Source organism: Bos grunniens, chromosome 15, assembly GCF_055505025.1.
Source record: "Bos grunniens cultivar Pamir isolate PY7600 chromosome 15, Bosgru_T2T1.0, whole genome shotgun sequence".
Lineage (NCBI taxonomy): Eukaryota > Metazoa > Chordata > Mammalia > Artiodactyla > Bovidae > Bos > Bos grunniens.
In genome coordinates, this window is record NC_141179.1 from 54,158,998 (window position 1) to 54,184,278 (window position 25,281).

Here is a 25,281-nt window from a genome sequence, read left to right on the forward strand (position 1 = left end):
TCTATAAATTTACTTGTGTATATGAAGAAAGATGTGTATAGAACATTCATTTTACCACTGTTTGTAAGCAGTAGCAGATTAGAAACAAAATAAAATGTTTATCAACAGGGATTGGTTAAATAAATTAGGACTCATCCATATAGGTTTTTAAAGATGAATAAGGCAAACCTACTTATAGATCGACCGATGTAGAGAATGATCTCTAAGACTGTTTCACACTGTTGTATACAAAAAAAACAAAAACAAGGTGCAGAACACTATATATAAAACCCTGACATTTATGAGGGGAAAAAGAGGGACTGACCAATACCACACATATGATTACACAGGCATAGATTACCTCTGGAAGGAAACTAAAACCAGAAACAGTATTTGCTTTTGAAAAGGGATGCTCAGGGAAATAGGTGGGAAAAATACTCTTTATTGTTTAACTTTTTATAATGTTTAACTTTTATACTTTTTACCTTGTGCTTATACTTTAAGAAAAAAAATCTTTGAGGGTCAACTCTATGACAAGTATGTTCAATAACAATAAATATCACAACAAAGTCCCACCAGCCATGAGCTTATATTGGGGAATTAGGCAGGGAGGAGGATCGAACAAACAAGTCAATAAACAAAGAAGATAATTTATTATAAAGGAAACACGTAATTATAGACAGTGGTAAGTTTTGTGAAGAAAATAAATAAATAAGGAGAAGATCATTGAGGCAAGCCACTTCAGATAAGGTGGCCAAGGAAGGTCTCTTCAAGGAAGCAACATCTGGGCAGGAAACAAGGATGAAAATAAGCAAGTCTGAAAGATCTGGGGAAGAGCAATCCAAGCAGAGGAACAAACAAAAGGCTCAGAGCGGGAAAGGGTTTGGTATACTGGAGGCACTGGGAGAATGGAAAGAAGCTGCCGTGTGACCAGGACACAGTGAGCCAGAAGAGGACTGAACAGAATGAGGTGGAACAGGCAGGCAGGAGACAGAGTCCTGTAAGCCCCAAGGTAAGGAGGTTGGATTTAGCAGGAAAGCTAACATGACCTGTTTATATTTCATAAGATCCTCTGGCTGCTTGGTGGAGAATGGACTGCAGGGAAGAACAATGGAAGCAAGGAAGAGACCAGCTAGGACGATGTTGTTCGGGCAAAGACAATGGTTTAGAACCATGGAGGTAGAAGACATGGGCAGAAGTAAACATACTCTACATAGATTTTGGGTGCAGAATTTGTAGAACCTGTTAATCAGTTAAATGTCTGGAGTGAAGGAAAGGGAGTAATCAAGAATGAATTTTGGCTTTTGCTTGGGTGGGTGGTAGTTTGAATTTATAGAGATGGGTAAGACTTGGGAAGGAACACACTTGAGTGTATATATGGCAGGTTGTGGGAGAATCAAGGCCTCTGTTCTAGAGATACTAATTTTGAGACATGTTAGGCATCCCAAAGGATATCAGGTTGGCAGCTGGATGTAGGAGTCTGATGATCAGAGAACAGATCTGGGTTCTTTACACTCTTTGACAGTTGACCTCTTCCTCCTTGCAACTCTCTTACCCCTTTGGTTTTTGTAACATCAGTCTCTTCCTGTCTTTGTCCTGTCTCTAGATCCTCTTCTTTCTCCCTTCATTTGAAGTTGATATTCCCTAGGGATCCATTCTTGACCTCTTTTTCTAACCTACACTGTCTCTGGGCTGCCCATCCAAATAAAGAACTTCCAAATACTCTTAAATGCTCTAACATAATATGTACAGTGATCCCAAATTTCTCCCCTGAACAACAGATCTGCATATTCAACTGCCTACAGGTTGCTGCTGCTTGATTGACCCACAAATCCCTCAAACTTAATTATGTCCCAAACTAATGTATTAAGCTTCTTCACTGCTTATGTAAATGGTAATACTCCCCACTTAGCTGGCAAGGGTCAAAATCTTAGATTAGTATAAAATATTCTTTTCCCCAGTAAACCAGAGCTCAGTGTGCCTGGAGTGCCCCCCTACACAAGAAGAAAAAGAAATATTAGATCATACACTCATGAGCCAGGAGCCCCAGACGCTGGTTCAACACTGCTGTATCTTCTGTTTGCCCCTCTGAGCACTCTGCACCCTTCCCCACCCTGCTTTCTGCCATGAAGCCTGACATATCAAACAGATTCTGTGGCCAACAGGGAGTCCCAGCAGAAGACTGGAGGGAAAGGAGGAGAATGAGGTCAAAGTACCATTCCTCCAGCTCTCTTCCTTCAAACTCTCACTCATTCTTCAAGTTCTTGGTACAAAATGATTTTCTCTCTGAAATGGTAGAGAGGATGATTTGGGATGGGATGGGGAAATCAAGGGCAGTAAGATATCAGAGGTAAAGACCACTGAAGAGACTTTTGTAATAGTACATAAGTATATAAAGTACAATAACACGTACTGAGATGTAATAAGGGCCAGGAAGGATACACATTCTTTGAGTGGTGGTGGTACCCAGTAGCTTCAATTGTGTCCGACTCTTTGTGACCCTATGGACTGTAGCCCGCCAGATTTCTCTGTCTATGGGATTCTCCAGGCAAGAATACTGGAGTGGGTTGCCCTGCCCTTCTCCAGGTGATCTTTCCCACCCAGGAATCGAATCCACATCTCCTGTGTCTCCTGCATTGCAGGCAGATTCTTTACCCACTGAGCCACCTGGGAAGCCATTCTCTAAGGGGCAGCCTCAGTGTATTTATCTTTCTGTTTCCAATGTCTAAGCCTGGTTCCCATTGTAGAAAATATACTCAGCACATATTATTTAAATAAAATAAGAACTATGAAATAACCAAAGATGAAGAGTCCAAGGTTTACCTTGTATCCATTGTCTTCTTTGCGGTTGTGAGATGCCGTAATCATCACACCTGCAACTGCTTTGAGTTCCTGGACTGCATATGGCTAAAAAAGCAACAACACCGTAATTCTGTTTCCTGGCTACTCATACATTTGACACAAGAATAAATAAACAAATACTTGATTAAATAACTGGAAAAGACATTAAGATATAAATAGCCTAAAACTTTAATAATCAACTCCAGGTTCACTAGGTGGGATATAACTAAAGCCATCTAACTATTATCAATGGCACCCACTCCAGTGCTCTTGCCTGGAAAATCCCATGGACGGAGGAGCCTGGTGGGCTGCAGTCCATGGGGTCGCTAAGAGTCGGACATGACTTCGCTTTCACTTTTCACTTTCATGCATTGGAGAAGGAAATGGCAACCCACTCCAGTGTTCTTGCCTGGAGAATCCCAGGGACGGAGCCTGATGGGCTGCTGTCTATGGGGTCGCACAGAGTCGGACACGACTCAAGTGACTTAGCAGCAGCAGCAGCAGCAACCACCTGTTAGACTGAATGCTTTTTTCCCCCTAGTCTCATTTAACTTAGTCTTAGAATTATTTTGTTCCTTTAACAAATATTTAACAAACACCTACTACATGCCAGATATTCCACCAGACTCTGGAGATATGACAGGGGAATCTAATCATAAAATATTAGACCTGGAAGTAAATTTAGAAATCATCTAATCTATCATATTTTACACACTGTGTATTGTTTATTAAATATTATATAATCATAAGCAAGAATTATGTAAGCGTGGAACATAGGTCCCTTGCCTTTTGATTTTAAGATCTTTACATACACTCTGTGGCCTCTATAGCATATAAAAATCAATTTACCATTTCTCCCAAAGTTAATTGCCAGGTTGAATTTCCCTTTTTCATCACAGTTATTATTTATTTGCCTAAGATGTTCCTCCATTCTACCATCACATCCAATTTCTCTCCTCCTGGCCATGGAGGAATGGGCACATGACATTGATCTGACTACAGTAACCTATTCCTTTGATGATTTAACTCAGAGCCTGGCTTATAAAACCCAGTTCTTCCCCAAGATGTTTTTGCTGTAAGTAGATTTCCTCTGACTCAAAGACATGCTGATAAAGAGTGCCAAAAACAACTTCCCTAGCAGCTAGAGCAGATCCACTTACAATAAGAGAGGAAGGCCAACACATAGTTACAGATGGAAATGGTATAACCCAGAGGCAGACTTCTACAAAAAAGTTCAAATTTCTGGGTCTTCCTTGGTTTCTGTCATTCATTAGAGCTAATTGTTTAAAAATTCCTTCAGTTCTTTGATCCACTCTGTATATGTCCAATAAATCCCTAGTAACAGATTATGGAGACATTATCTAATCATCTAACAATTGGTAAAACTTGTCAACAAAATCATGTAGACCTGACATTTTTATTTTGAGAAGATTAATAAAAATCAGCTCAATTTCTTTAATGACTACAGGTCTGTTCAGGCTTTCTATTTCTTATCAGTTTTGATGTATTAATTATTCAAGAAAATTGGCCAGCTCTCCTAAGTTTCACATTTATTTGCATCACATTCAGAATACTGTGGTTTTCTTAATCTGTTCTTAGTCACTCAGTCATGTCCAACTCTTTGCGACCCCATGGACTGTAGCCCACCAGGCTCCTCTGTCCATGGGGATTCTCCAGGCAAGAATACTTGAGTGGGTTGCCATGCCTTCCTCCAGGGGATCCTCCCAACCCAGGGATCGAACCCAGGTCTCCTGCATTGCAGGAGGATTCTTTACCATCTGAGCCACCAGGGATTGTCTTTTCTCTTTTTTAGTTCAGTACCCTTGCCAAAAGGTCTATTTTACTATTTGTCTCTTCAGAAAGCCAACTCCTGCTTTTGTTGATACCCTCCTGTTTTCTATTTAGCTGATTTTTCCTTTACCATTATTATTTTTTAAATTTTATTTGGATTTATTCTGTTTTTATCCTAACATACTAAAGTCTTAGTTCATTACTTAAAACTTTTTTCCTAATATATTCATCATCAAGACTATAAATTTCCCTTTAAGTAGAGCTTTAGTTAAATCTCATAGTTTTTTTTTTGCTACTTAAGTGTTTTCATTGCTGCTCTTAAAATCCAGACAGTCATTGCTTTGCAAAGTTCCAATACACATGAATTTCTGATACCATGCTTAAGTAAATAATACCAGTCTCCTAAAAACATGCTCAAATTTCAGTTGCCTATATGAAGTAAAAACTTGGCTCCTAGCTCTTCAGCCTGAAACAACTATGTCCTATGAGAGCCATCATGATTAGTAACTGATCATGTCACTGTTGGTCACTGTGCATCTGTGAGCTATTGCACAGACAGCAAAACATGTAGCTGTGTTGCCACTTTACCTCCCAGAGATAACCCATGTGACAGTTTTGCAAAACTGGATGACTGAAATTAGGAAATGGCCAACAAAGATGAAAGTGCAGCAAAGAAGCAAAAAGTGATAATGGTGGAGGTGACATTTGAATCAATCATAAATGAAGTTATAGAAAAATAACTGGGAACATTGACACTGTTGTCATTCAAGAGACTCCACATGGGCAATCAGATCAGCTTAGTGAAGGTTGAATGTATGGGTATAAGTTAAGGATGTGGTTGTGATGAAAATGATGAGGTTGTCCTAAAGTAAAGGATACTGGCAAAAAAGGAATTCTCAAAATCATTTTATAACATTGAATGTGCAAAAGATAAAATGTGGAAAGTTAACCCAGACTTAGAAGGGACTTTGATAATTCACCAAGGCATAGAAAAGATGCACACTCATTGTTAAGTTATATGACAAGAAGCAAGCACTGTTCACACTCTTGAATTTTTAAAGAAGAAATAAAACACTCAAGTGAGTGTTTTATAGTAATTTTTGCCTGCTTGATAAATCAGTTTCTGAAAGAAGAATATTAAAATACCCCGCCATGACTGTAGACTTATCAACTTGTTATAGACCAAATTCTTAGGTGGTTCAACACATGTGTGTTGAATGAAAATAAAGTCAGAGCAATATTTGTTTTCTTTAGGTCCTTCATATTATTTAATATAGAACTTTATGAATGACAAAGATTTGAACCCTGTTTAAGAAATACTTTTTCAAGAGTAGCAATCTGTATGATCAATGATATAACACACTTACTACAAAAGGTGTAGGAACATATCTTGAGAAAAGATACACAGGAACATCTTTGGCCAGTAAGACAGCAGCAGTTAGCTTAGCAAGCCTGAAAAAGGGACAGAAATTTCACTTGGTCCTTAGCTAATCATACTTAAAAAAAAACCAACCTCCCACAAAATAAATGCATTACAATTGTTTTGAATATACAGCAATCTAATCCAATCAATTCTTATAATCACTAGTTATTTAAGCTTCATGCTCCAACTTTAAATTGTTAATAAACAAGATTTTTTAAAAGGAACTTTAACAAGGAACAGAATTGACATTTTAATTTCCTCCTTTTCCCTGATCCAGCTTTTGGTGGCTATTTTACTAAGAAATAAAATTTTCCTTTTGCAAAAGGCAAAAAACATGGAAGAAAGTGAAACCAGAGACTTTGATAAACACAATATACCTATTTACCCCCTAAAAAAAGTATCACTAGATCATGATTATCTATGTGTGAAAATATGGTAAATCTAATAAAATAGGAATATAGTGAGAGAATACAACTTACATAATATTGCTACCCAATGCCTTTGCCAAAAGAATAAAATCATAAGATAATCTACGATGTCATTGTAAATACTAACTTTAAATATTTAAAAATTTACTCTTTTCTGTAAAAACCAAAGGTTATCTTTGAAATGCTTATGTTTCAGCTCTAAATAAACACCAGCATGTGATGACATTTTTGGGACAGTTTCCTGTTTCAGAACTCCTACTACTGGGCATAAATTTTTTTTCAGATTTTATTCCAATCCAGCTTAATCTCTGAGACAATTAATACTGTACCTCTGGCTGCTGCAGCTGCTAGTTACTTGACCCCGTGTGTCATACCCAACTACAAAGCCTCTTTGCTTGAAGTCTGAGAAACACCTCTCAAGGTATTTGTACATCCCCTGAAGCAGATAAACAAAAAAGATTAATTCCTGAGTAATGCCTGCATTTTCAGTGACTTAAAATCTATGCTTTTTATGTGTGGTGTGCAGCTAATTGGCTCCCAGAGAACTGGCCTCCTCATTTTGCCTGTGTTCACCAACATGAGAGCAACAATCTTCAATCCTCAAATGTGAGATGACGAACACCCGTTTCCTGAAGTTTTGGACACATTTGATACACAGAAATATCAAGAAACTGTTAAATATAATACAATGCATAAAACATTAGGGAAAAAATGATGGGACATGAAAGTCAGTATGCTAAAAAAGAAAAACTGTTAGAAGAACCAAAAGAAATTGCTGTTTGCATTAAGGCTCTAGAGAATGGAAGTTTGACCATTTTAGGTCTTACTAAATCATAAGATTGAAGCTAACCATAAGAGTTGATCTATTTATGACATCAACATTTTAAATCAGCAATATAAACCTTCATTAGAATATTTCTTAAGATGGCTGATCCCATTCCTTAGTTTTAAAATCACAAAGAAAATCTTATAAACAAGGAAAATTTGCACCAAAGGGGACAAAAAGTGGAATAAAGCATTTAATATTGAAAATACCACAATAAGCCAAAGCCATTTAACTATTTTATGAATGATTTGCTAACTTTAATACACTTTCAACTATACAAAACTAACATTTTTAAAACGAATTTCTCGAATGTTGCCACATTTAATCCTCACAATAACCCTGAAAAGAAATGCAGATACCAGTTTTATTTTTGTCCATCTCTTCCAGAAAAGAGGAGACAAAATAAGATTGAAGCTCCATTTAATGACTTGCCCAAGGCCATTCATTCACAATGTTATACTAATTTAATGAAGACCTATGATATGGCAGGCACTGCCAGGTAACTATGGTGCCAGTACCAAATGAGGTCCCAGTGACTTCTGGACCCTTCTTTCACAGTTCTTTCAAGTATAATTATTCTTCCAACCTACTCCTTATGAGTGAGTATGTCTGTGTGTGCATGTGCACTCACACATGCAATACAGCCCAAATTGACCGACTTATTTATTTCTAATGATGATGCTATCCTAAAATCTCACAGAATCTCATACTCTGGTGTAAAAATCCATCTTATCTTATTCCACTATACCTAGGTTCTGAAAAAAAGCTAGAGTTTAAGAATCAGATTCAATCTGGCTTTTCTACTTCACATATTGGAATCTCATTTCCTGTAAAAATTTGCATTTCTGCAGAAACTGATTTTCAAACACCTCCTCCACTCCTTTTTGTAAAGTCAAGGAATCTTCAGTCAAAATGAAATCTTATGAGGAAGCCCAACATATAAAAAAGATCTAACTGAAGCATTTCTGAACCAGGAAAAGAAAGGGGATGGGGACAGGAGCTAGCAAGTATCCCACTATTCAGTCATCTTGTCATTGTTTGTTCCCAAACCCCTGCATTAGCCATTGAATTTAGAGAATTTCCTCAGAATAAGATTTATTGTTTGCCAGTATTGATTAGAATTATATCTACTGAGCAATTCTATAGTTTAGGACTATTTTTCGGAGAAGGCAATGGCACCCCACTCTAGTACTCTTGCCTGGGAAGTCCCATGGACGGAGGAACCTGGTAGGCTTCAGTCCATGGGGTTGCTAAGAGTCAGACACGACTGAGCGACTTCACTTTCACTTTTCACTTTCATGCACTGGAGAGGGAAATGGCAACCCACTCCAGTGTTCTTGCCTGGAGAATCCCAGAGACGGGAGCCTGTTGGGCTGCTGTCTATGGGGTCGCACGGAGTCGGACACGACTGACGTGACTTAGCAGCAAATGTATTTTGGTCTCCAAAGTGGAGTTCCCTGAAACAGTTAAAGATGATTCACTGGAAAGAGAATTGTTTCTAGAATAAATTGCATAAAAATGGGGAGAAATAAACTGAATCATATCAACACTGTCTTAACTCTCAAATTATACGGAAAGCCATGTTAAAGGGAAATATTTTCAACTAAAATTTCCAAATACTGTGGTTAACCTTTATCAGTGGCCACATGCCAAAATAGATCACCTTCTAAGTTCGCTTCTTTGTATTAAATGAAAATGTCAATAACCATTTCCTGGTTTGAAATGTGAAGTAATACTGTCAGGAAGTTGACGATGGCAACCAAAATAACCAGAACCTCAGTCTGTGACCCTACGCACATGACCTCTAAGATGAGTCTTGTGTTAAGACCAAAGGTCAGAATTTATATTACATTTTTTATTTGTAAGAAAGTATCTTGCTGGATATAAAGCTTTTTTACTATTTTTTAAAAAAAACCTAATTTATAAAGCAAAAAACAGTGATAAAAGTACACATATAATAATAATACTTACCTGTGTTGATTGTATTACTGTAAGATCATTAATATAGCAAAATCCTGCCCCCATAGCAGAACGAAGTCCTGCAGTTCCAAAAGTCATTCGGCAGCAAAGCCTATCTCGCAGCTCCTTGTTCATCCCATTCCTTAACAAATTTTCAATTTGCTCTTTTGTTTTCGGGTTCTATTAAAAAAAAGATGCATTAAAACTTAATCAGAATCACAAGTAGAGTCCTAATAGGAAGCTCTTCTGAGGAGCCAATAAGTTTTATTCATATGTTACAAGGTTCTGCATTCACTATAAATTCCACAATGCTACTTAATAATATTAGTATATAGGGAAGCCTGGCATGCTGCAGTCCATGGGGTCTCAAAGAGTTGGACATGACTGAGCAACTGAGCAACAACAACAGTAATAAAAAAACACCTGCCATTTACTGAGTCCCCAGAGTGGCCACACCCTATTAAGGGTGGTTTATATATCTCTAATCATATTTTAAAAATACTATATTTAAGAAATTTTTAACAAACTGACAACCTTAAGAGCTATGGACCCAAAATAAAACTTAGTCAAAAATGACATCAATTCTTACTATGTTCAGTTTTAAAAGAAATGTGGGAGCTATTAAATAAATGTTATCACAACATGCCTATTAAATAGTTCCTAAACATCTATAATTCAAAATGATCAGATAAGCCTTGTGTGTGTGAGTGTGTGTGTGTGCGTGTGTGTGTTCTCAGTCATGTCCAACTCTTTGACACCACAAAGACTATACCCTGCCAGGCTCCTCTGTCCATGGGGTTTTCCAGGCAAGAATACCGGAGTGGGTTGCCGTTTATTCCTCCAGGGGATCTTCCCCACCCAGAGACTGAACCTGTGTCTCTTGCATTTCCTGCATTGGCAGGTGGATTCTTTATCACTGCACCAACTGGGAAGTCGCAGATAAGCCTTGCTGCTGCTGCTAAGTCGCTTCAGTCGTGTCCAACTCTGTGCAACCCCATAGACGGCAGCCCACCAGGCTCCCCTGTCCCTGGGATTCTCCAGGCAAGAACACTGGAGTGGGGTGCCATTGCCTTCTCCTCGCAGATAAGCCTTACTGCTCTTTAAAATCACAGAAAACTGTTCAATATCTATAGCAAAAACTGACCATAAAAAGGTCTTAAGTTTAAATGTGGACTTAAGAATGAGAATAAAAATTCAGTTCAAACTTGGCTTGTGAAGCAAGAATTGCCAACATCTTCATTTTAGGATTCCTATTTCATTAGCACATACTTCAAGTTATTTTCATAAAGCTAAGGATGCCTATAACTGAAAATAGTGCTTCACAAGTGAGTAGCAAGTTTTGAATTGAAATGCAATTATAAATAAGAATAAAACTTAAATGGAATTTTCCAGTATTTTATTTTTAGAAGAGTCAAAAATAAAAAAATAAGGTAAACCATAACTTCTCTCTTCCATTACCATACATAATATGGATTTAGTCCCTACTAACTTCTTGCTGCTGTTGCTGCTGCTAAGTCGCTTCAGTCGTGTCTGACTCTGTGTGACCCCATAGACGGCAGCCCACTAGGCTCCCCCGTCCCTGGGATTCTCCAGGCAAGAACACTGGAGTGGGTTGCCATTTCCTTCTCCCAATGCATGAAAGTGAAAAGTGAAAGTGAATTTCCTCAGTCGTGTCCGACTCTTAGCGACCCCATGGACTGCAGCCTACCAGGTTCCTCCATCCATGGGATTTTCCAGGCAAGAGTACTGGAGTGGGGTGCCGTTGCCTTTTCCAACTAACTTCTTAGACTGTCTATATCTACAGTCTATACAATGATAATGAATATTCAGAATGATAAGCCAAGACATATGGAAGATACTAAATATTAGAGTATATTTGCACTTACAGAGAAATAAAATCATGTTAATATATAATTTAAACAAAAATGTATTCTAGTAATAGTGAAAATTAAAGTTATTGGGATACATGCCAAAAACTAATGAGAAGACATGGAAATTTTGATTAACTGAAATTATAATATGATTAAAAATGTATGTCTATATACATATACGTATATATATATAGAGAGAGAGTGTGAGCATGCCTTGACTTAAGGAGTCTCTATTTCATAAATGGCACAAACTAACAAATACAGAGTTACTATTAAAATATGAATAGCTGTGCTCGCTTTGGCAGCACATATACTAAAATTGGAACGATACAGAGAAGATTAGCATGGCCCCTGCGCAAGGATGACACGCAAATTCATGAAGCGTTCCATATTTTTAAGACAGCCTTCAGAATGGGAGAGAATAATAGCAAATGAAGCAACTGACAAACAACTAATCCCAAAAATATACAAGCAACTCCTACAGCTCAACTCCAGAAAAATAAATGACCCAATCAAAAAATGGGCCAAAGAACTAAATAGACATTTCTCCAAAGAAGACATACAGATGGCTAACAAACACATGAAAAGATGCTCAACATTACTCATTATCAGAGAAATGCAAATCAAAACCACTATGAGGTCCCATTTCACGCCAGTCAGAATGGCTGCGATCCAAAAGTCTACAAGCAATAAATGCTGGAGAGGGTGTGGAGAAAAGGGAACCCTCTTACACTGTTGGTGGGAATGCAAACTAGTACAGCCACTATGGAGAACAGTTGGGGCTGGTGCACTGGGACGACCCAGAGGGAGGGTATGGGGAGGGAGGAGGGAGGAGGGTTCAGGATGGGGAACACAGGTATACCTGTGGCGGATTCATTTCAATATATGGCAAAACTAATACAATATTGTAAAGTTTAAAAATAAAATAAAATTAAAAAAAAAAAAAAGAACTGCCTTATGATCCAGCAATCCCACTGCTGGGCATACACACTGAGAAAACCAGAAGGGAAAGAGACACGTGTACCCCAATGTTCATCGAAGCACTGTTTATAATAGCCAGGACATGGAAGCAACCTAGATGTCCATCAGCAGATGAATGGATAAGAAAGCTGAGGTACATATACACAATGGAGTATTACTCAGCAATTAAAAAGAATACATTTGAATCAGTTCTAATGAGGTGGATGAAACTGGAGCTCATTATACAGAGTGAAGTAAGCCAGAAAGAAAAACACCAATACAGTATACTAACGCATATATATGGAGTTTAGAAAGATGGTAACAATAACCCTACGTACGAGACAGCAAAAGAGACATTGATGTATAGAACAGTCTTATGGACTCTGTGGGAGAGGGAGAGGGTGGGAAGATTTGGGAGAATGGCATTGAAACATGTATAATATCATGTATGAAACGAGTTGCCAGTCCAGGTTCCATGCACGATACTGGATGCTTGGGGCTAGTGCACTGGGACGACCCAGAGGGATGGTATGGGGAGGGAGGAGGGTGGAGGGTTCAGGATGGGGAACACATGTATACCTGTGGCGGATTCATTTTGATATTTGGCAAAACTAACACAATTTTGTAAAGTTTAAAAATAAAATAAAATTTAAAAAAATAAAAAAATAAAATAAAATATGAATAGCTATGAAGAGAAAAATCTAAACAATAAAATTATCTGGGCTACTACATATTATTCCAATGTCTGTATTATACCACCAAATTTGATACAGAGGTCAAAGAGATTTGAAGAGGATTAACATTTAAAAATAGGCATAAGAAATAAAAAAAATGAAAAGACTGAAAAACTCCAGTACTATACAGGATACAAGGCAGTATCATACAGTTAGTTACACTGAAATTAGGATAGTCTTTTTAGAGAGAATTTTGCAGCAATTATCAATATCAAACTGCATATGCCTTTTGGCCCATAGATTTCTCTGTCCACAGTAATATGTTCAAATGAACAAGATTCATTCATACAAGAATATTCACTGCAATATCTTACTGCTAGTAGTATTACTACCATCATATTGATGAAAAGATTAAGATTTAGAGAAGGAGACTTGTAACACTGAGCTAATTTTGCCAGTCTAGACAGGATCTGAATCCAGGTTGATCCGGTTCTAAAGCCTGTTCAGTTCAATTGAGTTGCTCAGTCGTGTCTGACTCTGTGACCCCATGGACTGCAGGACGCCAGGCCTCCCTGTCCATCACCAACTCCCGGAGCCTACTCAAACTCGTATCCATTGAGTCAGTGATGTCATCCAACCATCTCATCCTCTGTCATCCCCTTTTCCTCCCGCCTTCAATCTTTCTCAGCATGAGGGTCTTTTCTGAGTTGGTTCTTTGCATCAGGTGGCCAAATATTGGCGTTTCAGCTTCAGCATCAGTCCTTCCAATGAATATTCAGGACTGATTCCCTTTAGGATGGACTGGATCTCCTTGCAGTCCAAGGGACTCTCAAGAGTCTTCTCCAACACCACAGTTCAAAAGCATCAATTCTTTAGTGCTCAGCTTTCTTTATAGTCCAACTCTCACATCCATACATGACCACTGGGAAAAACATAGCTTTGACTAGACAGACTTTTGTCAGTAAAGTAATGTTTCTGCTTTTTAATATGCTGTCTAGGTTGGTCATAGCTTTTTTTCCAATGAGCAAGTGTCTTTTAATTTCATGGCTGCAGTCACCATCTGCAGTGATTTTGGAGCCCCTCAAAATAAAGTCTGTCACTGTTTCCATTGTTTCCCCATCTATTTGCCATGAAGTGATGGGACCAGATGCCATGATCTTAGTTTTCTGAAAGAGTTTTAAGCCAACTTTTTCACTCTCCTCTTTCACTTTCATCAAGAGGCTCTTTAGTTCTTTGCTTTCTACCATTAGGGTGGTGTCATCTGCATATCTGAGGTTATTGATATTTCTCCCGGCAATCTTGATTCCAGCTTGTGCTTCATCCAGCCCAGCATTTCTCATGATGTGCTCTGCATCCAGTCCCATCACTTCATGGCAAATAGATGGGGAAACAGTGGAAACAGTGTCAGACTTTATTTTTCTGGGCTCCAAAATCACTGCAGATGGTGACTGCACCCATGAAATTAAAAGATGCTTGCTCCTTGGAAGGAAAGTTATGACCAACCTAGACAGCATATTAAAAAGCAGAGACATTACTTTGCCAACAAAAGTCTGTCTAGTCAAGGCTATGGTTTTTCTAGTAGTCATGTATGGATGTGAGTGTTGGACTATAAAGAAAGTTGAACACCAAAGAATTGATGCTTTTGAACTGTGGTGTTGGAGAAGACTCTTGAGAGTCCCTTGGACTGCAAGGAGATCCAACCAGTCCATCCTAAAGGAGATCAATCCTGGGTGTTCACTGGAGGGATTGATGTTGAAGCTGAAACTCCAATACTTTGGCCACTTCATTCGGAGAGCTGACTCATTTGAAAAGACCCTGATGCTGGGAAAGATTGAGGGCAGGAGAAGGGGACGACAGAGGATGAGATGGTTGGATGGCATCACTGACACAATGGACATGGGTTTGGGTGGACACCGGGAGTTGGTGATGGACAGGGAGGCCTGGCGTGCTGTGGTTCATGGGGTCGCAAAGAGTCGGACATGACTGAGTGACTGAACTGAACTCTGCACAGAAGTTAAATAAGCAGGGTGACAATATACAGCCTTGATGTACTCCTTTTCCGATGTGGAACCAGTCTGTTGTTCCATGTCCAGTTCTAACTGTTGCTTCCTGACCTGCATACAGATTTCTCAAGAGGCAGGTCAGGTGGTATGGTATTGCCATCTCTTTCAGAATTTTCCACAGTTTATTGTGATCCACACAGTCAAAGGCTTTGGCATAGTCAATAAGAGATGTTTTTCTGGAACTCTCTTGCTTTTTCGATGATCCAGCAGATGTTGGCAATTTGATCTCTGGTTCCTCTGCCTTTTCTAAATCTAGCTTGAACATCTGGAAGTTCACGGTTCACATATTGCTGAAGCCTGGCCTGGAGAATTTTGAGCATTACTTTTCTACCATGTGAGATGAGTGCAATTGTGTGGTAGTTTGAGCATTCTTTGGCATTGCCTTTCTTTGGGATTGGAATGAAAACTTTTTCCAGTCCTGTGGCCACTGCTGAGTTTTCCAAATTTGCTGGCATATTGAGTGCAACACTTTCACAGCATCACCTTTTAGGATTTGAAATAGCTCAACTGGAATTCCATCACCTCCACTAGTTTTGTTCATAGTGATGCTTCCTAAAGCCCACTTGATTTCACATTCCAGGATGTCTGACTCTAGGTGAGTGATCACACCATCGTGATTATCTTGGTCGTGAAGATCTTTTTTGTACAGTTCTCCTGTGTATTCTTGCCACCTCTTCTTAATATCTTCTGCTTCTGTTAGGTCCATACCATTTCTGAACTTTATCGAGCCCATCTTTGCATGAAATGTTCCCTTGGTATCTCTAATTTTCTTGAAGAGATCGCTAGTCATTCCCATTCTTTTTCTCTATTTCTAAAGCCTGTACCATTTCACTATAAACAAAATAATTATGTAAGGCAGGTTAATAATACTTCTAACAATAATTAACTCCAGCTACAAAGCAAACAATATTCCTTTTTATTATAGCTATATAAATATAAAAACGATCACCAGACATTAATGCTATTAGGTTACTGAGTGCACTTCCTAATATTTAATTGCACAACTACTAGAATAAAGCCTAAAAGTATTTTCTGTTATATCTCACAATCAGTTCTAACCTAATTTTTGTTCTTAGGAAGCCTGTAATTCGAAGAAAGAATAGATATATTAACAATTCCAAATGAGGTACCATTTCATGCCAGTCAGAATGGCTGTGATCCAAAAGTCTACAAGCAATAAATGCTGGAGAGGGTGTGGAGAAAAGGGAACCCTCTTACTCTGTTGGTGGGGATGCAAACTAGTACAGCCACTATGCAGAACAGTGTGGAGATTCCTTAAAAAACTGGAAATAGAACTGCCTTATGACCCAGCAATCCCACTGCTGGGCATACATACTGAGGAAACCAGAAGGGAAAGAGACACGTGTACTCCAATGTTCATAGCAGCACTGTTTATAATAGCCAGGACATGGAAGCAACCTAGATGTCTATCAGCAAATGAATGGATAAGAAAACTGTGGTACATATACACAATGGATTATTACTCAGCAATTAAAAAGAATACATTTGAATCAGTTCTAATGAGGTGGATGAAACTGGAGTTCATTATACAGAGTGAAGTAAGCCAGAAAGAAAAACACCAATACAGTATACTAACGCATATATATGGATTTTAGAAAGATGGTAACAATAACCCTGTATGCTAGACAGCAAAAGAGACACAGATGTATAGAACAGTCTTTTGGACCCTGTGGGAGAGGGAGAGGGTGGGATGATTTGGGAGAATGGCATTGAAACATGTATAATATCATATAAGAAATGAATCGCCAGTCCAGGTTCGATGCAGTATACAGGATGCTTGGGGCTGGTATACTGGGATGACCCAGAGGGATGGTATGGGGAGGGAGGTGGCAGGGGGGTTCAGGATTAGGAACACGTGTACACCCGTGGCGGATTCATGTTGATGTATGGCAAAACCAATACAATATTGTAAAGTAATTAGCCTCCAATTAAAATGAATAAATTAAAAAAATATTGTTAAGCATCTAAATAGGAGACAACATATAAAATTGATTTTTTAGTAACTCAAATATATCTAAAATTACAAAACTGTAAATAACACTTTTAAATGTTTCTGATGGAGATGACTGTCTATACAGTAAACATCAGTTTTATATTAACTACAGAGAAAAAAAATTATTTTTTATTTCTAGACAAGTTAAAATAGGAAACTGCAATCTGAAAATCTCAAGGGTGAATATAACTGACATTTACTTCTGAGGGTCAGCCAGCTTGGAGATCCAAGTGTAGAGTCCTGATGCAGAACGTGTTTTCCAAACCAGATGCTTCCTGACTGAGTCCAAAATACATTCTTGTTAAAGCAATAATTTTTTTCCCTTTAATCTTGGTTTAATTCTAAATTTAGTTTCTCCATCTTTAAAAAATTATGGAAATAAATGTAAACTAAATTGGTTTAGGAAAAAACTTGAATGACTACACGTCATAAAAAATGATATTTACTTAATAACAACTGACAATAAAATCTGAATAATAATCACTAAATGAATATAAAAATCATATGCAGTAAATAAAGATGCTAAGTACTCCAAAAGTAGAAAATAAATTAAAAAAATACATTGTTACCATTTAAGTATAATATTGATTATGCCAAGATTAGTGTGAAATATAAAACAATCAGTTTATTTCAAAGCTTAATATTACATAAACAGTCTTTTTTTTAACTCTTGGGTTGTTTTTTTTAATCACAAAGCACATACACTTAATTGAAGTTGACTATTCAGTGACATAGTAATATATATCTCTATAAAGGTTTAAATAAAAATATTTCTCATATAAGGTAATCAAAATAAAACATTTCAAATAGTCACTGTTTTATTTATTCTGATACATCTCACCTTTTTTGACAAATGAAGAACCCAACTGTTGGTCAACTAGTTCAGGAGGTCATTGCAGGGTAATGAAGAGACCACAGACCTTATGATTCTAGGAAGAGTGGTTCTGATCTTGAGTCTGCAATTGGTTAGCTAGACAATCTGGAACAAATCATTTGACCTCCTCCTAGACCTTATATTCTCAGTAGAGTGTTACAGCTTTTTAGATTATCTTTTCAAGTTCTACAGTAAGAGATCATGTGAGGGACTATATTAAATCTCCAGTCAGTAGCATCTATTACTAGTACTTTGAACAGATAATTTTACTCTAGTATCCTCTCTTGTAAGAAATAGGAATGATGTTCTGCTCTTCTTCCTGGGCGCACAGATAGAATATATCTTCCAGCCTCCCTTAGAGTTACATGAGATCATGTGACAGAGTTTTGGTCAATAGATCTGAGTAAAAGAGATGTGTGTCAATCCAGGCCATTAAACACTCCCTTACCACCAGCCACCTCTGCCCCCTCCCCATCCTCTCTTTCCTCATGAACCCACAAAAGAGAGAGGGCTCCAAGGATTTATAGGAGTATGTAGCATCAAGATGGAATAGGTGGTTCACAGAGCAAAATTCCCCTCTACCTCCTACCTCACAAATATGCCAACAAATTTTGGAGTATTTGCTACTACAGCTAACCTGCCCTAGTTTAGTATTCACAGAGGAATATCACGTACCACTCAAAACTTTTTTTTGGTGGTAGACTGAAAGAAATTACTTCACTCTGTATCTTCAGGGCTTATGCAGTATCCTGGCTGAGCTTACTCTTTCCATATTGTTGTCAGTTTCTTTAACAGATTAAAACTTAGAAGCCTTGAGTTCTTTACTCAGTCTCTTTTATCAAATAAACTATGAGCCCTTGGACAGGTCTCTCTCTGAACACTTCTCTCTGAAGCTCATCAGTACAATTTAGGGGTTGAAATTTAATCTGAAAAGGGGTTGGAATTTAATCTGAAAAGACCTCATTCTGGTATATAGCTTCTCTATATGCATTTTTTTTTTTTTAAAGACGAAAGAAAAGATCCTTTCAAACTCTAACATTTTGATTGTAGATTCACTTTGGAATCTAGTCAACAGTTTAACTTCTTCATTGCTCTCTATTTAATTCTTTCTCCAATGAAGTTCATACTTGGAAATATTTTTGTCCAACAAAATACATCAGTTTATTTACAAAATTTAAATCAAGGACAATTGCCAATTGCTAAAAATTAAACATATCTTAAGTACTACCATGTGCTTAGTTGCTCAGTCGTGTCTGACTCTTTGCGACCACATGGATTATAGCCCGACAGGCTCTCCTCTCCATGGGGATTCTCCAGGCAAGAATACTGGAGTGGGAATGCCATGCCCTCCTCAAGTACTACCATATACACTCCTAATTTCAATCAAAAACAAAAAGAACTTAGTATTTCAAATGGATGATAAGCAGACACATATATAAGTTTCCCAAGGTGTTTTACAAGGTTGACAGTTAAGTCAGGAATCTGAGGATCCCAGATTGGTAATAGCACCCAATTGCTAGATGTCTCCCAATATTTCTCTCTCCTTTAATCATACAGTTAGGTACTTACACAGCAGCCTGGCTAAGGGCTATTCAGTCTACCTTACAGATAAGTGTGACCATGTGACTAAACTCTGACCAATGACATGAAAGTGGGAATGATATGTTCCATTTTCAGGTCTTTCCCTGAAAAGGATTAAGTGTACACTCTCCTAAATCTTATTCTTCTTCCCATAGGTTACAGCCATTTTGGATCAGTAGTGGCAGTCACATTTTGAGGATGGCACAGGTCCCCTCCACCAGCCCTGGTCAGTCACTGACCTCTGAAGGGTATGAGAGAAATTATCTTCTCTCTGCTTTGAGCCATTACATTGCATAGTCTTTGCTACACAGCTTTGGCTGTACCCTAATACAGTAGGTGATGGTTGTGTCCTGATGTGAAATAAGGTTGAGCCTTCTTGACTCCCAATAAAATAGTTTTTCAATACACTGAATTCATCCCCTATCATTTCTCCTTCTACCTATCTAAGCATTCTTCTTGCCATTAATACATTAAATCAACATTCATCAAAGTCTGTATTTTGCAAACATTATGGGGAAAATAACTATGCTTATATTTTTGCTACAATCCCAAGTGCAATGTCACTCAAAGTATTAAAATAAAGGTTAACAGATGATAGTAGAAATTTCCTTAAAAAGAGTAATCACTTACATAATGGTGGCATGTGCTCAGTTGCTAGGCTGAGTCCAACTTTTTGCCACCCCATGGACTGTAGCCTGCCAGGCTCCTCTGTCCATGGGATTTCCCAGGCAGGAATACTGGAGTGGGTTGCCATTTCTTTCTCCAGGGGAATCTCCCCATCCTAGAGATGAACACAGGTCTCCTACATTGGCAGGTGGATTCTTTACCACCAGGGAAGCCCAACTACATAATGGTGGTGCCTTCATAGTTGATAGCAGTGACCATATTTTCAACAACCTTGTATATCCCACAGTAGCTAACTTGTACCTTGTACACAGAAGATGTGTTGACTCAGAATCATAGTGACAAAATAGCCATGTTCTTTCAGGGAACATAAATATTAGAGAAAGAGAATATTAGAACAGGTTTAAGTAACCATGCAATCAAATTGAATTCCCAATTGAAATGAATTTTCTAATTAAGTGGATATATTTTTTAAGATAAAGGCCTTTGGAAAAATAATTTCATGTTATCTTTGAGGTTAAATTAAATCACAAATATATACTACTTGTGATCAATCAAAATATTACTTTGTTTTAATTATTAATGTATTTTCACTATCAAGAACAGAACCTGGTACCCAGTAGACACTCAAATGTTTGTTGAATTAATTAAAAATATCTCCTTTTTAAGCACACACTATATGCTGCTGCTGCTGCTGCTGCTCAGTCGCTTCAGTCGTGTCCGACTCTGTGTGACCCCATAGACGGCAGCCCACCAGGCTCCCCTGTCCCTGGGATTCTCCAGGCAAGAACACTGGAGTGGGCTGCCATTTCCTTCTCCACACTATATGCTAGGCACAGCAAATGCTATAGGGAACAAGAAGATAGTGCTTTTGTAAAGCTCAAGATCTACTGAAGCATAACAATAAGTAAAAGGGCAATTACCACATCAAATATAAAAAGTACTAAAATAGGAGTAAGTAACAGGGTTCTATAGGAGCACATAAGATAAGCCTCTAACCCAGAATGGATTGAAAGGTAGAGAGCAGAGCCAGGGAAAGCTAACTGGAAGTAATATCTGAACTGAAACATGAGTAGAAATTGGAGAGAAAAAGGTGAAGATCAAGTTGAGGGTAGAGAAATAATGACTTCAGCATTAGACTTATTTATTAAGTTTGAAATGATATCTATGGCTAGCATGCCAACTATTACCTCCCTACCCAATAGCTTCTTCCCAGTAATCAAGGAAATAAAAATTGAAATAACATATCATTTTTCACTTAGAAATTTTTATTAAGAGTTTTCAAAATTGTAAGCCCAGTGCTGGGAAGGGAGGGTATAATAATTACAATGGCAGGGGTAACAAACCACTCCAAACTTAGTGGCTTAATCAACAGTCATTTATTTCTCATAGTTTCTGTGGGTCATGAATTAGAAAGGGCAGAGCCAGGATGGGGCTAGCTGGGGCTGTCAATTGCATATTTATAGTGGTCACTATATGTGACATGGCTCCAAGGGCAAGTATCTCAAGAACAAACAAGCCAGGGGGAAGTTACATTACCTTTTATGATCTAGCCTTGGAAGTCAGGAAGCTTCAGGGACTTCCCTGGTGCTCCAGTGGCTAAGACTCCACACTTCCAATGCAGGGGGCCTGGGTTCAACCCCTGGTCAGGGAACTAGATCCCACAAGCTGCAACTAAGAGTTCTCATGCTGCGACTAAAGATCCCACATACTACAGCTAAAAATCAGATCAGATCAGATCAGTTGCTCAGTCGTGTCCGACTCTTTGTGACCCCATGAATCGCAGCACGCCAGGCCTCCCTGTCCATCACCAACTCCCGGAGTTCACTCAGATTCAAGTCCATCGAGTCAGCGATGCCATCCAGCCATCTCATCCTCTGTCGTCCCCTTCTCCTCCTGCCCCCAATCCCTCCCAGCATCAGAGTCCTTTCCAATGAGTCAACTCCTCGCATGAGGTGGCCAAAGTATTGGAGTTTCAGCTTTAGCATCATTCCTTCCAAAGAAATCCCAGGGCTGATCTCCTTCAGAATGGACTGGTTGGATCTCCTTGCAGTCCAAGGGACTCTCAAGAGTCTTCTCCAACACCACACTTCAAAAGCATCAATTCTTCGGCGCTCAGCCTTCTTCACAGTCCAACTCTCACATCCATACATGACCACAGGAAAAACCATAGCCTTGACTAGACGAACCTTTGTTGGCAAAGTAATGTCTCTGCTTTTGAATACGCTATCTAGGTGGGTCATAACTTTCCTTCCAAGGAGTAAGCGTCTTTTAATTTCATGGCTGCAGTCACCATCTGTAGTGATTTTGGAGCCCAGAAAAATAAAGTCTGACACTGTTTCCACTGTTCCCCCATCTATTTCCCATGAAGTGGTGGGACCAGATGCCATGATCTTCGTTTTCTGAATGTTGAGCTTTAAGCCAACTTTTTCACTCTCCACTTTCACTTTCATCAAGAGTCTCTTTAGTTCTTCACTTTCTGCCATAAGTGTGGTGTCATCTGCATATCTGAGGTAATTGATATTTCTCCCGGCAATCTCGATTCCAGCTTGTGCTTCATCTAGCCCAGTGTTTCTCATGATGTAGGCTGCATATAAGTAAAATAAGCAAAGTGACAACATACAGCCTTGATGTACTCCTTTCCAGATTTGGAACCAGTCTGTTGTTCCATGTCCAGTTCTAAATGTTGCTTCCTGAACTACATACATGTTTCTCAGGAGGCAGGTCAGGTGGTCTGGTATTGCCATCTCTTGAAGAATTTTCCACAGTTTGTTGTGATCCACATAGTCAAAGGCTTTGGTGTAGTCAATAAAGCAGAAGTAAATGTTTTTCTGGAACTCTCACTTTTTCGATGATCCAACGGATGTTGGCAATTTGATCTCTGGTTCCTCTGCCTTCTCTAGATCCAGCTTGAACATCTGGAAGTTCACGGTTCATGTACTGTTGAAGCCTGGCTTGGAGAATTTTGGGCATTACTTCACTAGCGTGTTAGATGAGTGCAATTGTGCAGTAGTTTGAACATTCTTTGGCATTGCCTTTCTTTGGGATTAGAATGAAAACTGACCTTTTCCAGTCTTGTGGCCACTGCTGAGTTTTCCAGATTTGCTTGCATGTTGAATGCAGCACTTTCACAGCATCATCTTTTGGGATCTGAAATTCCATCACCTCCACTAGCTTTGTTCGTAGTGATGCTTCCTAAGGCCCACTTGACTTCACATTCCAGGATGTCTGGCTCTGTCATAGTCCATGGTTTCTCCAGGCCAGAATACTGGTGGGTTGTTGTTCCTTTCTCCAGGGGATATTCCCAATCTATGGATTGAACCCAGGTCTCCTTCATTGCAGGCGGATTCTTTACCAGCTGAGCTACCAGGGAAGCCATTATTAGACCCAGAAATCCTTCTACTATACAATATTGTACTACATTAGTTTCATATACACTTAACTTACACATAGTCAACTATATGTACTTAGCCCTACCTCCCAAAGTATTGCTAAAAATTACATTTTGTGCATGTGCTCCATTATATATAGTGAACATGTTGTTGTTTAGTCGCTCAGTCATGTCCAGCTCTTTTGCAACCCCATGGACTGTAGCCCATCAGGTTCCTCTGTCCATGGCATTACACAGGCAAGTGGAGCAGGTTCCATTCCTTTCTCCAGGGGATCTTCCCAACCCAGGGATCAAACCTGTGTCTCCTACACTGGCGGGTGAATTCTTTACCACTGAGCCACCAGGGAAGCCCAAACTACTATATGCATTATTATTATTATATATTACTCTATAAAGATAGATACTTGAAGTCACATATTCTATAGTTCATAGGCAATTTAAGAGTTTTCCAAGAGTAATTTTTACTTTATGAAATTTTCATTATTTATTGAGTTTAGAATCTAGCTCCCAAGTGAGACAAGAGTCCCCTATACCAGGGATATTCTGACAATGAAGTTACCTATTAGGGATATTTTAGACATTTTAATTCTGAGCAGGAGCTTAAACAAGATGATATCTAGAATCCTGTCAATTGAGATTCTATAACTATACTTAATTCAGTTTGTACCATAAAAAGATTCATGGCCTGATGTTTAATATATATTTTGAAGTAGTAACTGCTACTGGTGCTAAGTCGCTTCAGTCGTGTCCGACTCTGTGCGACCCCATAGATGGCAGCCCACCAGGCTCTCCCATCCCTGGGATTCTCCAGGCAAGAGTACTGGAGTGGGTTGCCATTTCCTTCTCCAAGGCATGAAAGTGAAAAGTGAAAGTGAAGTCACTCAGTCGTGTCCGACTCTTAGCGACCCCATGGACTTCAGCCTACCAGGCTCTTCCATCCATGGGATTTTCCAGGCAAGAGTACTGGAGTGGGGTCCCATTGCCTTAGTAGTAAAAATACTACCAATAATTAGGAAAAACTTTTCCATCAGAATGAAAACTATCAACAAAGGAAACAATAAGATGGACTTTTTCTTTTTTAATAAAGCCCAATTTTCATATTCTTCTGAAATCATGCTACAATTATGGTCTGACTAATGGTCTATGGTCAAAAATGAAATAGGTCTATCTCATGTATATGTCATCTTTCCATATGCTACAGAAATAAACCAGAGGAAAAAAACGATATGCAAAACAGTGCTCTCAGCATGATTTAAAACAGCTTTTAAAAAATCAGAAATACTCTATTTATCTATATGAGATGATGGATGTTAACTAAACCTACTGTGGTAATCATTTCACAATATATGTAAATCAAACCATCATGCCATATATCACTGTGAGACATGTGGGATTTTAGTTCCCTAACCAAGGATTAAACCTGTGCCCCCTGTAGTGGAAGCATGGACTTAACCACTGGACCACCAGGGAAGTCCTGTACACCTTAAAATTACACAGTGATGTATATAGATTATTTCTCAAAAAAAAAAAAAAACTGGACAAACATTAGAAACACTTTAAGATGTTCAACAAACAGAAAATGTTAAGTGTGACATATCTCCCAAGTATTATCTGTCAATAAAATTATAATTATGTTCTGCATGATAAAAATTACATAAATAGATCCAAAAGACAAATTGAGGAAAAAAATTTGTAATCAAAACAAGTAAAAAGGCAATAAAAAAAAGTGTGCAGAGGATCTCAACAGACATTTCTCCAAAGAAGACATACAGATGGCCAACAGACACATGAAAAGATGCTCAACACCTCTAAACACCAGAGAAATGCAAATCAAAACTACAGTGAAGTATCACCTCACACTATTCAGAATGACCATCACCAAAAAATTCTCAAGTTATAAATTCTGAAAAGGATGTGGAGAAAGGGGAACCCTCCTACACTGTTGGTGGGAATGTAAATTGGTACAGGCATGATGGAGAACT

General features: G+C 38.5%; 1 protein-coding gene and 1 non-coding gene across 2 annotated transcripts in view; one reads left to right on the forward strand and one right to left on the reverse strand.

Moving 5' to 3' along the window:
• PGM2L1 (phosphoglucomutase 2 like 1) overlaps positions 1–25,281 on the reverse strand; it is a 62,425-nt gene that overhangs the window by 20,406 nt on the left and 16,738 nt on the right. Inside the window, exons 2-5 of the mRNA XM_086340782.1 lie at positions 9,260–9,427; positions 6,792–6,898; positions 5,979–6,063; positions 2,803–2,886 (exon numbers count right to left, since the gene is read on the reverse strand). Of these exons, the coding sequence (XP_086196908.1) occupies positions 2,803–2,886; positions 5,979–6,063; positions 6,792–6,898; positions 9,260–9,427 (444 nt within the window). The remainder of the gene's footprint in view (positions 1–2,802; positions 2,887–5,978; positions 6,064–6,791; positions 6,899–9,259; positions 9,428–25,281) is intronic.
• On the forward strand, positions 11,408–11,514 carry LOC147358253 (U6 spliceosomal RNA). The gene has a single exon (XR_015142551.1). It is a non-coding gene; the product is annotated as a U6 spliceosomal RNA (small nuclear RNA).